At 38.5% G+C, this 14,973-nt stretch overlaps 1 protein-coding gene across 4 annotated transcripts in view; it reads left to right on the plus strand.

The window, feature by feature from the left end:
• PACRG (parkin coregulated) overlaps positions 1 to 14,973 on the plus strand; it is a 521,242-nt gene that overhangs the window by 285,410 nt on the left and 220,859 nt on the right. For all 4 annotated transcript variants that reach the window (XM_038526512.1, XM_038526514.1, XM_038526515.1 and 1 more), the window contains exon 3: positions 2,133 to 2,304. In XM_038526512.1, coding sequence (XP_038382440.1) covers positions 2,133 to 2,304 — 172 coding nt within the window. The remainder of the gene's footprint in view (positions 1 to 2,132; positions 2,305 to 14,973) is intronic.

The following is a 14,973-nucleotide window of genomic DNA, read 5'->3' on the forward strand; positions in this document are numbered from 1 at the left end:
TGGAAACAGGAAGGCGAAAGATGGAAACAAGGAAATGAGTTAGGAAACTGTTGCAGTAACCAAGGTGAAGCAAGCTGGTGGCTTAGACTAGCTGGCAATATGCATGATGATGGGAAAGGAAATGAAATCAGGATTTTCTTGGAGATAGGATCTGTGGATTACTGATGCGCTGACACAGGATTTGAAGGGAGGAAGTCAAAGATGACAGCCCAGTGCTGGGGGTGGGGTGTCAGGAGGCCCATGGTAAAGTGTATCATGTAATGAGAACAGAGGAGGGACAGGAGGTTTAGACAAAGTGAAGACCACTGGTGACCTGGGGAGGAGCACCTGCAGTGTTGTGGTAGAAAAGCAAGCTAAAGAGAGAATGGGAGGAGGCATAGACAGCTTTACCATGGATGAGAGAAAATGGGACAGTAGCTGGCAAGAGCTCTTCAAAGGGAACTCAGATATATTAGTAAACAAAACAAAACAAAACATACATGAAAGCTCTGGATTGTAAAGGAACATAAGAAGGTTTTCCAAGGCCTAGGCCACATTCGTCACCCAAAACACTATTACGATAAAGGGAGGAATCCAAAAAGATATGCAAGAAGCAAATGAAGTTATGTACAAAAAATGTCTACCTTTATGCATAGAGAAATATCGATACTATTCCAAAGAGTTTGTGACCTGAAAATATAGTAGCAAGTCATTATTCCCTTGTTTAAGGCAACAGATCTACAATGATAGCAGATATACCACATAACAAATGGGTCGGAGGAGGAACTTGCAGGAAAAGAATTTCCAGTAGAAAGGAACTGCTGTGGTCCATGAGCTGAGTTAGAGATCTACAGATGATCTTTTCTCAGCTTCTCTCCCTCAGTCTTTCATTCCATATTGCTACCTCTCAGTTGCTCCTCCTTTTTTTCTCTCTTCCATTATTCTTTGTTCCATTGCTTTTCTTTCTCTTTGAAACTTTGGAGAATAAGAATCACGTGTGCTCTATATTCACTGTTTTAATACATATTGTGAAATGGAGGGGGGAAATGCAGCTTTATGTTACTTAGAAAAGGTACTGTTAGGGATGCCTGGGTGGCTCAGTCAGTTGAGCATCTGCCTTCAACTCAGTTCATGATCTCGGGGTCCTGGGATCACACCCTGCATTGTTGCATTCCCAGCTCAGTGGAGAGTCTGCTTCTCACCCCCTCTCTGCCCCTCCATCCCCACTCATGCTCTCTCTGTCTCAAATAAATAAAATCTCAAAAAAGAAGAAAGAAAGAAAGAAAGAAAGAAAGAAAGAAAGAAAGAAAGAAAGAAAGAACGAAAGAAAGAAAGAAAGAAAAGACACTGTTAAAATATAATGCCAGAGGGAGAAAGAAAGTAAAAGGGTAGAAGACACAACAGACAAACTGATTATGGCAATGTTAGTATTTGAGTAGACTAAGACACCCTGCATTAGTGTTGATGAAGGGGATGGAGACATAAGGATGAATGGAACAGTCACCCGGAGGATATAACAATGCTGAATGTCTCCGTGCCTAACAACATAGCCTGAGAGGCAGTATCACATCCTGCAGCCAGATACCTTGGATTCAGATCCAAGGAATGCCTCTCTCTAGTTGCAGACCTTACACATGTTATTGAACCTCCTTAATGCTTAGGTTTCTCCATATTGAAAATGAAGATACCCCAAAAAGACACACTTCACAAGAATATACTGGTGTGCAATCCCTATTAGATTCTTATTAGAAATTCAGTTGCTAATCTCTTTTCAACTGTTTCTTTTCCATTCTGTTCTTACATATATCTTTTCAACATACATATGGTGGGCTTCTTGAATCCTTTTCAATATTGTTTGTGCCAAATGGTATAATATTAACCAAAGAACCCCAAGACAAATACCAAAATGCTCCCAGTGTCAATTATTTATTATTCTAATCTGTTAAGATGTAAAGGTCAATGATTGCAACCCCATTGCTAATAGAATAAAGACAAGATGACATACTTTAGGTTGTTAGATGAGTTGCTTAATATAATCCTCTCAAAGTCCTGAAGAACATGGTCCTCCTGAGTTGGTGACAGCTTCATAGCTGATCCAGCCATGCTTCGCCCCATTGTTGTCCTCACATAGCATTTCTTCTCTCTCCTTTCAGGTAGAAATTGAGAAGCTGGATTACCATCATTATCTGCCTCTGTTTTTTGATGGGCTCTGTGAAATGACATTTCCCTATGAGTTTTTTGCTCGGCAAGGAATCCACGACATGCTGGAACATGGGGGGAACAAGATTCTTCCTGTCATTCCACAGCTCATTATCCCGATAAAAAGTAAGTGAACAGGTGAAAAAGCATCATTCAGTATATAACGTGCCGCTTTGTGACAACTTGCTAATTAAGCAATAAAACACAACAGACTGAGGCTCTCCCTAGGTTTTGTGGGAATTTTATAGATTGACTTATAGGACCAGACATCCCAAATCTACAATATCCCATTATTGATACTACACTGAAGCTTAACCATATAAATAGACTAAATTGCATGGAGTTTATACCACTTTAAAATGCTTCCCAGTGGGGATGCCTGAGTGGCTCAGTGATTGGGTGTCTGCCTTCAGCTCAGCGTATGATCCTGGAGTCCTGGGATCGAGTTCTGCGTCGGGCTTCCTGCGGGGACCCTGCTTCTCCCTCTGCCTATATCTCTGGCTCTCTGTTTCTGTGTCTCTCATGAATAAATAAATAAAATCTTTTAAAAAAAATGCTTCCCAGTAATGAACAAGCATTAACATTAATTTATACATGAAGAAGTAAAGAATGTGTCCGTGTATTCTATACTACCACTAACTTCCATGTTTTTTTAAAATGACATCCCCAATTTTTAAGTTACCATATAAACCCAATTTTGTTTAGTATCTTTTAGGTAGTAGGAGTCATCATTTTAAGGGGAAAAAAAGTCTGGAATGGAGAAGAATTAATGTTACTAAATATTTGAAATATTTTACCTGTGATAAGTTACCTGGGGAAACTCTAGAGTAATCCTGTCATTGACTTTATTTCTTTATGTATAGAATGAAATGCTTTCTTTCTCTGGCCAGATTTTTCAGGCAAGAATCTTTTTGGAGTAGTTTTCTGAAAGCAGCCCCCTTCTAAGCATTTCTGAGATTTTCATTCACCAATGAGATGGTCTATAATGGCTCCCAAATAAGCCCTGCATTGCTTTGGGTCCAGCCTCCTCATCTTGCTCCACAGCTGCTGCTGCCCCTCATAATAGAGCACTCATACTGGGACAAGCTCCAGGAGGGAATGGCCAGGCTTAGGCCCTCACCCCCCATCATCACGCCCTAGGCTCAGTGTGCACCCAAGTTGCCAATTACACTGCTGTTGGAAAGCAGAGGGGTGGTGCTGACCACCCCTTGGGCAGGAACATCCCACCCTTTCCCAGCCAGAACTGCTCTAGACATTTGGCCTGCTTCCCCCATCACAAGCTCTGCCTCATTTCTTTCTCCAGAATAAACTTCCTCCTGGGATGATTGACCTGATTCCTCCTTAGTCTCCTAGGATCTGGGGGGATCCCACTCTCACTGTCTCAAAGGTGCTCTTGCCATGGGCTTTGACCAAAACAAGAACTAAAGAGCTCAACATTGGGTCATTTCCCACAGCCTGGATTATTTCATCTTATCCATGGTGACCTCTTCTTTATTGATTTGAATTAAGTGTCATTAGAATTCTAGATTTTCAACAGTTCTGCTGTCACCATTTAAATGGAATCAACTCTGAAACTTACCCTCATGTTTTTGAGAGTTTCGTAAGAGATCTGTAACTGACCACTCCAGATTTCCACCAAGACATAAAAGTAAAACCAAGCAAAAGGACAGACTACCTGCTGTGAAAAGTAACATGGGAAGAGAAATGACACTTTAAAGCACTTTCCTCTCTGCTCATGCATCAGCTGAGTGAAGGGTGATCTTTGAAGTCCTTCAGGAAGGATATATAATACAGAGTTACAGTAAAATCTTTTCCAGATGTGATTTATTCCAACAGCTCACAATTTTTGAGTATGTTAAGTTCTAGTTGAAATGCTACATGTTCTAAAGAATAATGTACAAATTTTATGTACAAATAAAAAGGCCCAGAACATCCTCCCCAGGAACTATGTTTAGAATACATGATCCTTTGCCCCTTGAACCCAGCAGAAGAGCAACAACACCCAGAAGTCTGTTCTTTTCTTTAAAAGAATCCGCTTTTGTTAGGAACACTGTCTTCTCGGGACTTTTTCACTCCTATCTCCTTGAAAGCACTGAAGGGCAAAAAGAGAGTTTCTAAGTAATATTTTGATCATACTGTTTACAATTCAAACATACCAAAATAGAGCACTGCAGACCCAGGTGCATTGATCTTGCTTAATCTGTATTTTAAAGGGATTTAAATGAGTTAAGAAAAGTACTGTGTTCTAAGGACAAAATTCACAGTACACACATACTAGAGGTAATTTACTCACAAGTAAAAACTCACAAGTAAAAATACTAGAGGTAATTTACTCACAAGTAAAAACATTATTAACACAGTAAACATGTTTTGTCAGGTAAAATTAACTACATATGAATTTGATAATTCAAGGTTCCAAAGGCAATGAAAATGTATTTTGGTACATATCACTGTTCTCCTTCCTAGGCTTCTGCTGTTATATACTGATCCTGAGTCTAACTTGGCTTGCTTCTCAATCTACTTACATCACTAAAAGTCAAATTTTTCTCAGGAAGGAATACTGATTATAGAAGATAATGCACAGTTCCCGCACAATGTGAAAAATATTTTGTGCATAAACTCTAGATTGAAGCTAATTGATCTGGAAGCAGGCTGATGCATGTAACTGATAGAACCCATACGTAGCAGGCCTGTGTACCTGATATCAAGCTGTACTATTATTATAATTTTGACTCTCTCCAAGGGCAAAACTTAACCTTACCATCACCAGCTAGCAGGTTTTGAATAGTTTTTCTCGAATTCTAACTGATACCTAGACCAGCAAAGCAAAATACGTAAACTCCCTGCAAGGATAAGAACTGGAATGAGCTGCCTATCTACTCCTAGAATCTGAGGTTGACTTCAGCTAATTACAAGGCTAATAACAATCATATGAAAAATTGATACATTCAGTGTCTCTAGGCTTTCCTAATATGAAAACAGATAAGAGGATATTTTTTTCTTTCTCCTCCTCTCTTTGGTTCATGACCCCAAGTGAGGTTATCTAGTAATAACCAGAAGAGTGTCCATCTCATACCTCATTCCTTTAATGTTACTTTATGACACAATTACAGTTGCCCTGCTTTTCCTCCCACTTTTTGATTTCTACCTTCTTGGGTTATTCTGGGTCAGAAACTTTGAAAAAGACCAGTATAAAATAGTCATGGTTGACAATGGAGCCCTGATTGCTAAGAGCAGCAGCAAAACTTGTAGGCAAGGATGAGATAAGCCCTCCTAGCAATCTGAGCTATGGGATGTAGATTTCCATTTACTGCAACCAGTTAGGAAAACATAAATCCATCAGAATCCAGCAGAGCAATATCAGGAAGGAGCCTCTAGAAACTCTGCATATTAAACTCAGAAGGGGATTCCAGTAATGGCCAGGAGGACAAAGAGACGCCAAGAGCAACCACAAGCTCTGGGTATGGGAATCTCTGTCTTCGGTAGCAGCAAGAGCAATCACAATAACACCACTGCATGGGGCCATTCATAAAAAGCAGCTACACACAAGGAAGGAAATATCTTGAACAATAAGAGGAAAAGAATACCTTAACAACATTTAATGCAGGAGCCAGAAGAAACTCATAGAAACTGGTTTGACATCCTCAGGACATAGGAAGATACGGCATCTAGGACACAGAGGCAGAAACCTACAAGAGGAGAGGAGCATGAAATGAAAACAAGCCAATGCTGAGTGAGAGAGAGGGGAACCTAAGGATGCCACAGCAGAGCTCACATCTCCATGGAGGCATCAGGAATAATCAGTGGCACAGCACAGAATTGTAAATGGAGACCACCACCATAGGAACCTTTCTTAGAAAAGACAACTCTATAAAAATAAGGTGAGAGAGACTATCACACAGAGCAGACAGGATGTAAACAGGAGCTAGCAGTTATTGAAACAAAACGGAATAAAAACGATAATGACAGAGATGATTGAAAGACATTTTTTTCTGAGATAGAAAATATCCCTTATTTTGCAGGTAGAAAAGGCTCATTGTAGTCTAAAGAAAATGGATAAAGTGAGACTTATACCTAGGCACATTTTATCAGAAAATTTAGGTTAAAAGTTAAAAGTCCTTCAAACATTTGGATGGGAGGTGGGGAAGATACACACAAAGAAATAAAAGTAACTCAGGTTAAGAATTTTACCAACAGTAAATTACAGATAACAATGACCATTGGAAGAGAACCACTTTGGATACGTTTCATCCCATTCATATGAGTAAAAGGCATGGTGTACATAAAACTGTATGAACATTTGTTTAAAAAAAGATTCATAAGCAAAATGCCCACCTGTCTCTCATACAAGAAGTTACTGAGAACATGCTCCAACTATCAGTAGATAAAGGACCCGAAGTAAGGATGTCATAGTGTGAAAAGCAGTTGGCATGAAGAGCCACTAATTCTAGAGTTAAGTTTAAATAGTTGATGGAAAAGAGTTTCAAAACTGCATGAAATCTCAAGTAATTATTTTGGAGTAATGTGTCTAAAAATTCAAGGAAATTGGGTATAAGCCTTCAAAATCATGGAAAAGATCACAGTAGTTAAAATAGAGCCTATATATTAAAATGACAAAAACTGAGGAGACAGCAAGGAGGTGCTAAGTGTCAAAAGCATAAAATAAGGTGAAAAACATGAAATCAAATATATCAGCTATAAAACTTAACTTTCAAATTGGTTTATGGAAAAAAACTGAATATAAATTCTCTGTATATAAAACTAATACTTGAATAGTTTAAAAATAAAAGATATATTGGGACAAATGAGAAAAAAGAAGAAAGGAATGGTTATTTTAATTGTAGGAAAGTAGAATTTAATGTAAAAAAAAGTTTCACAAGTATAAAGAGGATCAATTCATATCAATAAAAATATTCTAGGTAAAGATGTAATCGATATGAGCCTTGGTTCTCAGAAAACCACAGCATCATGTTTAAAAACAGCAAACAGCTAATTAAGGTAGTGTTTTTTTTGTTGTTGGTTTTGTTTTTTTGTTTTTTTGTTTTTTTGTTTTTTTGCCTCTGGAAGAAGAGTAAACCTCTTGACCCTGAGACAATATAATGCTGGTCCTTCCTCCACTTCCTGACCTTCAGCTCCAAGATCTACAACCTTTATCAATCCAAGTGGACAGCCTGCCTCTAGAGCACCATGTCCCACACTTCAGCGTGCATATGAATCACTTGCAAGTGCATATGAATCACTCGGTGAAATGCAGGTCCCACACAGCATCTGTGAGATGAGTCTGAGAACTGGATTTCTAACAAGCCTCCAGTTGCTGCTGCTGCTGCTGCTGCTGCTGCTGCTGCTGCTGCTGCAAGTTCAAGGCAAAGCTGACCAGGGGCATGATGACACTTGACATCCCAGATCCTCCCGCAAGATTCTGGGAATCAGAACAAGATAAGGAATGAGCTGGTAGAAACAGGTGAATGATGATCCTCCATCTTATATTTAGGCGTATCAAGAGATGTTGCTTCATTCATGCTGTGAATAATTAGAAAAATGTACATTAAGCTTTTAGGCCTTAAAAGTAACCACAAGTGAGTTAAAATGCATGTTTATTATATGAAGTACTGGGGAAAGAAAAATTAAAAATTAAGGCAATAACTTAAAATTTTAAAAAGCCAAAGTAGAATTCAAAGGGGAAAAAAACAATAAGATGACAAAAAGAAACCCAAATAATTTGTTATGATTACCGATAAATGGGAGAAATGATCACTAATAACAAGATAAAAGTCTTGGTTTGGGAACTTCTTTGAAAGATTGTTCCCACTGTCTGATTGTCCCCAACCATATGGTTTTGGTGGAGACTGCCAGTTACCAAGTAACGATCAGAATTTAGCTCTCACGACAAAAGCAAAAATAAACAAGTGGGACCACATCAAACTAAAAAGCTGCTTGGGATGCCTGAGTGGCTCAGCGGTTGAGCATCTACCTTTGGCTCAGGGTGTGATCCCATGGTCCCAGGATCGAGTCCCACATCGGGCTCCCTGCATGGAGCCTGCTTCTCCCTCTGCCTATGTCTCTGTTCTCTTTCTCTCTCTCTCTCTGTCTCTCTGTCTCTGTCTCTGTCTCTCTCTGCATCTCTCATGAATAAATACATTTTTTAAAAATCTTAAAAGAAAAAAAATAAAATAAAAATAAAAAGCTTCTGCTCAGCACAGGAAACCATTAACAAAATGAAAAAGCACCCTACTGAAGGGAGAAAATATTTGCAAGTCATGTATCTGATAAGAGGTTAATACCCAAAATATAAAAGAACCCTACAACTCAATGAAAAAGATCCAATTTAAAAACTGAGTCGAGGATTTGAATAGACATTTTTCCAAAGAAGATATACAGATGGCCAACAGGCACATGAAAACATGCTTGACATCACTGTCAGGAAAATGCAAATCAAAACCACAATGAGATATCACCTCACACATGTTAGAATGGTTGTTATCAAAAAGACAAGAAATAACTTGTTGGCAAAGATGTGGAGAGAAAGGAGCCCTCATGCAGTGTTAGAGGGAATGTAAATTGGTGCAGCCACTATGGAAAACAGTATGGAATTTCCTCAAATATAAAAGAGAACTAACATAGGATCTAGCAATTCCACTTCTGTAAATTTATCTGAAGAAAACAAAAACACTAATGATCTGTGTGCCCTCAAGTTTACTGCAACATTATTTATGATGAGCAGATATGGAAATAACCTAAGTGTCCATTGATGAATGAATGGACAAAGAAACTGTGGTATATATATGATGGAATATTAGCCATAAAAATGTGGGAATCTTATCATTTTTGACAACATGGATGGACCTCAAGGGCATTATGCTAAGTGAAATAAGTCAGGAAAATACAAATACTATATGATCTCATATGTGGAATTTCAAGAAACTAAAAACAAAACAAAACAAAAAACATGTTCATAGATACAGAGAACAGATTGGTGGTTGCCAGAGGTCAGGTGTTGGGAGTGGGAAATGGGTGATGGTGGTCAAAAGGTACACACTTCTGGTTATAAAATAAATATATAAAATAAATAAATATAAATATATAAAATAAGTCACAGGAGTGTAGTGTGTATCATGTTTATTATAGTTAATAATACCGTGTTGATATTTAAAACTAGCTAAGACAGTAGATATTTAAAGCACTCATCTCAAGAAAAAACTTTTTGTAACTATATGTGGTAACAGATGTTAACTAGGCTTATTGTGGTTATCATTTTGCAATTTATACAAACACCAAATCATTACATTGCACACTTGAAGCTAATATGATGTTATATGTCACTTACATCTCAATTTTTAAAAACTTAACTTTTTCACACACTTATCTTCTCCCCCCCCCTCCATCCCTACAATATCAGCATATCATAATTTTGGTCAGGTTGATAATCAGTTGTTACATGAATGTGATCACATCAGTCCTATTCATTGCAAATCCCCCATCTACTATGATCACATTTCTTTCCTTGAACAACTTGTCTTGCTCAACATTAATAATTGTTTCTCATTTAGTTTGCTTGACTTGTATATACTTACTCTCTGTGTTGAAATATTCCAAGATCTAGCAAATGAATGTTACTTTCCAAATGCTCAGAATATCAGGTGACCCATCAATTTTCTATCTTTTTCTTGGGAATTGGGTTCTTCTACTCTCCATCTTTGTGTTCTAATCTGGTCCTGGTGACACAACACTGTTGTTATCCTCTCTCTCAGGGTTACTGTCAGTCTTTTTCCTGAGCTGTGTGTCTTGTTTTCCTCATCATTTTTATAGTCCATGTTTCCCAGCAGTTTCCTGTAAGTACATGAGAGGTCTAGTTTTAGTCCTGGCTTGTCTGGAAACACTTCCTTTACACTTGATTATTATTGTGGCTGTGTTGAAAATAAGGTTCATTTTGAATTTTGAGGCCTTGTCTCTATTGTCTCCCAGTAGGACACAAGGCCTTCTAACCTTCCTTTGAACACCTTGACACCACTGGAGTTTTCGGCCATTTGTCTTTGGCCTGTTTCTCCCAACCTCAGAAATCTTTCTGGATATTCTCTTTATTTCTGATGATGTGAAATTTCATATCAATATACTTTGATGGGGCTATTATCCTGAGAAGTCTCCACTTAAAGACATAGGACTTCAACACTAGAAACCATTTGTTAATTATCCTGGAATACTGTTCTCCCTCTATTTTACTTCACTGTCTATAATTCTTGCATCTATATATAAAAATAATATATATAAGATTATTATATATAATATTTATCATATATAAAGTATATATATAAAAGTACTCTGTGGGTTGAGTCTCTGTATCTCTGTCTATAATTCCTGCATACATATAAATAAATATCATAAAATTAGTATATATGAATATTAAATTATAAATTATTTGTATAAAACTATATATATATATATATATATATATATATATTATCTTGTGGATTGATTCTCTAATTTCTTTACATTTTTGCTCAGATCTCCTGATTCTGCTTAGTTCTACTCCCTGGGAAATTTCCTTAACATCATCTTCACAAATTTTCATTGATTATTTTGTTAATTACAAATTAATTAATTGGGACGCCTGAGTGGCATTTAGTTATCAAATGGTAGAGTCAGAATTTGAACCACATCTGAGCTTCTTCTAATCTTTACCAAAATTCAGTGCTGCATCTACTGCTGCAAATGACTTTTTTTAAAAGCATACATAGAATATTTATAAAAAGTAGCCACATCCTAGGCCATCAAATAAGCCTCAAAAAATATCAGAGGATATAAAAAATATCAAAGGATGAAAATCATAAAATGTATAATGAAATCAATATATGATTTATACTAGAAATCAATTCTTGAAACAATAATTAAAACATTCCCATATGTTTTGAAATTAAGAATATACTTCTAAATATTTTGTGGATCAAATGAGAAATTATAATGAAACTATGAAGTATTTAGTTTCACAAAAATGAAAATATTACATAAAAATAACATGAAAATATTACATAAAAATAACATATTAAAATATATAAGAATATTGCATAGAATACATATTAATATATGCATATTAATAATATTGCATATTATTACATATTATGCATATTATAAGAATATTGCATAGAATATTACAAACATCACTGAAAATATTCACCACGTTTGACATGGTTACAACAGTATTATAAAGAAATATCGAGCCTAAAACATAGTTTCAGAAAAGGAAAAAGAGGAATAATAACAGGTACCTATCTCAGTAAGTTACAGGGAAAAAAAGCAAAGGAAAGTTAAAAGAAGAATAAATTATTGCAATATCATAATAAAATTAAGATAGAAAATAATCATGCAACTGAGGGAATAAAAAAGCAAACATTGATTTCTTAAAATAATAATATTATAAGTACTTTGCAAAGCTTATATAAAAAATGAGAAAAGGAAGAAATTACCAATTTCATAAATGAAAAAGGAAATGTCATACAGACCCTATAAACCCTGAAGATATCTTGATAAGATATTATGAACAGCTGTATCTCTAAAACTTTGAAATTTCAAGGAAATGGTGAAATTTTTATAAAGTATTAATTATCAAAACTGACACCAGAAAAAAAGTTAAGATACAGATAATAATATAACAAATGAGTAAATTAAATCCATAATTAAAAATCCTCCATACAAAAAAAAAAAAAATAAAAATAAAAATAAAAATAAAAATAAAAATAAAAATCCTCCATACAAAGAACACAAGGTTCACATAGCCTTACTGGTTAGTTATGCCAAACACTTAAAGAAAAAAATAATGCAAATATTGTACACATATTCTCAGATCATAAAAACAGAATATACATGCCAACTCATTTTATGAAGCTAGCATAGCCTAGATAGCAACAAGTTCAGTATGAGACATTACAAGAAGAAATTTTCTAGGATGATCTCATTCATGAACATCAATGAAAAAATTTCTAAACAAAATTATTAGAGAACTGAATCCATCAATATATAAAAATTATAGTATCTCATGACAAAGTTGGTTTTATTACAGGAGCATAAAGTGGCTAAACATTAGAAAAATATATTAATGCAAGTTATGTTAGTGTATTAAAGGGTAAAAATCACATGATCATTTCAAATGATGGCAAATGCCGTAGATAAAAACCAACACCTATTTGTGTTTTTAAATGGAGAATATAAAAAAAATGAAAGGGATTGTAGGGGAAAGGAGAGAAAATGAGTGGGAATAATTAGAGAGGGTGACAAAACATGAGACTCCTAACTCTGGGAAACAAACAAGGGGTAGTGGAAGGGGAGGTGGGCAGGAGTATGGGGTGACTCGGTGACAGGCACCGAGAGGGGCACTTGACGGGATGAGCACTGGGTGTTCTACTATATGTTGGCAAATTGAACTCCAATTAAAAAATATTAAAAAATAAAAAATAAAAATAAATAAAACAGACTAAGAAGAGAAGAAAATTTTCCTTAATATGATAAAAGGAATTTTATCAATCAGAATAGGCTAGGTTGTGCTGAAATAACAACCAATCTCCAAAATCAAAAGCTTATAACAGTAAGTAAGTGACTTAGAATGAAGATCTGTTTCTCACATGTGCTAAGTGCCTGTTGCAGGTTGGCAGGGGGATTGTTCACAGCAGTTGCTTAGGGGCCAGCCTGATAGATGTCACTGCTGACAGCACCAGAGAAAACAAGAGCCCAAAAGATGTCTTTCTGGTGATGAAGTGCTCCATCCTGGAAGTAATATATTTTATTACTATACATTGGCCAGATCTAGTCCAGGACCCACCCAAACTCAGCAGGGCCAGAAAGTATAGTCATATCATGGACATTATGAATAAGACATTTTAAAGTCTCTGGGTCCTGTTATATTCTTTTGAGGAATAATTCTGACAGTTAACCTGTTAAACATGAACTTCAAACTTTGTCTCCCTGTGGTGGTTAGAAACCAAAGTTCTTCCATCTCCCAGCTTTGGCTTATCTTCTGGGCATGCTGGGGTCTCTCCCATGTGTATAATCCTTAGAGGTTACCTAAAGCTAGGTTTTCATGGATGTTTTTAGTTTACCTGCTCTGTGGGTCTGTTTCTTCCAGGATCCTCACCTCCCCTGCTAATTTTCTACCAGACCAAAATAGACTGGACTTTGTGCCAGGCCAAAGTCCCACCTTTTACATGTCAAGCCAGTATTCCTGCTACTATCTTGTGCCCAAGGCCACACACATTAGCCTAAGAGTACATTTGTACTCTTAGAGGTACAAATCATTCAACTCACAAATCTTACCTGGTACACTTCCATCTTTCAAGGACAGACTTCCTTCTACTTTCAGCTTACTTTTAATTCTTTGGCATGACCTTCAAGGATCCCCTTTAAATATCTGGTGGCAAATTGTTTTTGACCTTATTTCTATTACAGTTGACTCTTGAACAATGCAGAATTTAGAGGCACTAACCCCCTTCACAGTTGAAAATCATGTATAACTTTTGACTCCTTCAAACCTTAATTATTAGCAGTCTATTGTTGATTGGAAGACTTACTATTACTAATAGCATAAATATTTGATTAACACATATTTTGTATGCTATATGGATTATATACTGTATCTTTATAATAAATTAAGCTAGGGAAAATGTTATTAATAAAATAACAAAGAAGAGAAAATATTTTTATAGTACTATATTTATTGAAAAAAATCTGCCCTTGCAGTTTGTATTGTTTAAAGATCAACTGCGGCTGGAGGAGGGACAAGGGCTGGAGGAGGGGCAAGATGGTGGAAGAGTAGGGTCCCCAAATCACCTGTCCCCACCAAATTACCTAGATAACCTTCAAATCATCCTGAAAATCTACGAATTCGGCCTGAGATTTAAAGAGAGAACAGCTGGAATGCTACAGTGAGAAGAGTTCGCGCTTCTATCAAGGTAGGAAGACGGGGAAAAAAGAAATAAAGAAACAAAGGCCTCCAAGGGGGAGGGGCCCCGCGAGGAGCCGGGCTGAGGCCGGGGCGAGTGTCCCCAGGACAGGAGAGCCCCGTCCCGGAGGAGCAGGAGCTGCACCGACCTTCCCGGGCGGAAAGGGGCTCGCAGGGAGTTGGAGCAGGACCCAGGAGGGCGGGGATGCCCTCGGGTTCCCCAGGACACTAACAGACACCTGCGCCCCGGGAGAGTGCGCCGAGCTCCCTAAGGGCTGCAGCGCTCACGGCGGGACCGGGAGCAGCTCGGAGGGGCTCGGGCGGCGGCTCCGCGGAGGGGGTTGCGCGGCCCCGGGAGCAGCTCGGAGGGGCTCGGGGGCGGCTCCGCTGAGGGGGCTGCGGCGGGGGGAGCAGCTCGGGGGGGCTCGGGCGGCGGCTCCGCGGAGGGGGCTGCGGGGCGGGAGCAGCTCGGAGGGGCTCGGGGGCGGCTCCGCTGAGGGGGCTGCGGCGGGGGGAGCAGCTCGGGGGGGCTCGGGCGGCGGCTCCGCGGAGGGGGCTGCGGGGCGGGAGCACGAATCCACCAGCGCAGGCCCCGGAGCACAGGGCGCCGGGACACAGCCCAGGATCCGGCCTCCCCCCGGGACAGGCAGAGGCTGGGAGGGCCCAGGACAGCGAGGACGCTCCTGCCCCGAGCTGAGCAGATCAGCGGCCCCGCCCGGAGCCTCCAGGCCCTGCAGACGGAGAGCTCCGGAGTTACTGTGGGGGCTGAATCCAGGGCTCCAGAGCTGGCCCCGCCACTGCGGTTGTACCTCCTGGGGCATCACGGGGTGAACAACCCCCACTGAGCCCTGCACCAGGCAGGGGGCTGAGTA

This window comes from Canis lupus, chromosome 1, assembly GCF_011100685.1.
Source record: "Canis lupus familiaris isolate Mischka breed German Shepherd chromosome 1, alternate assembly UU_Cfam_GSD_1.0, whole genome shotgun sequence".
Lineage (NCBI taxonomy): Eukaryota > Metazoa > Chordata > Mammalia > Carnivora > Canidae > Canis > Canis lupus.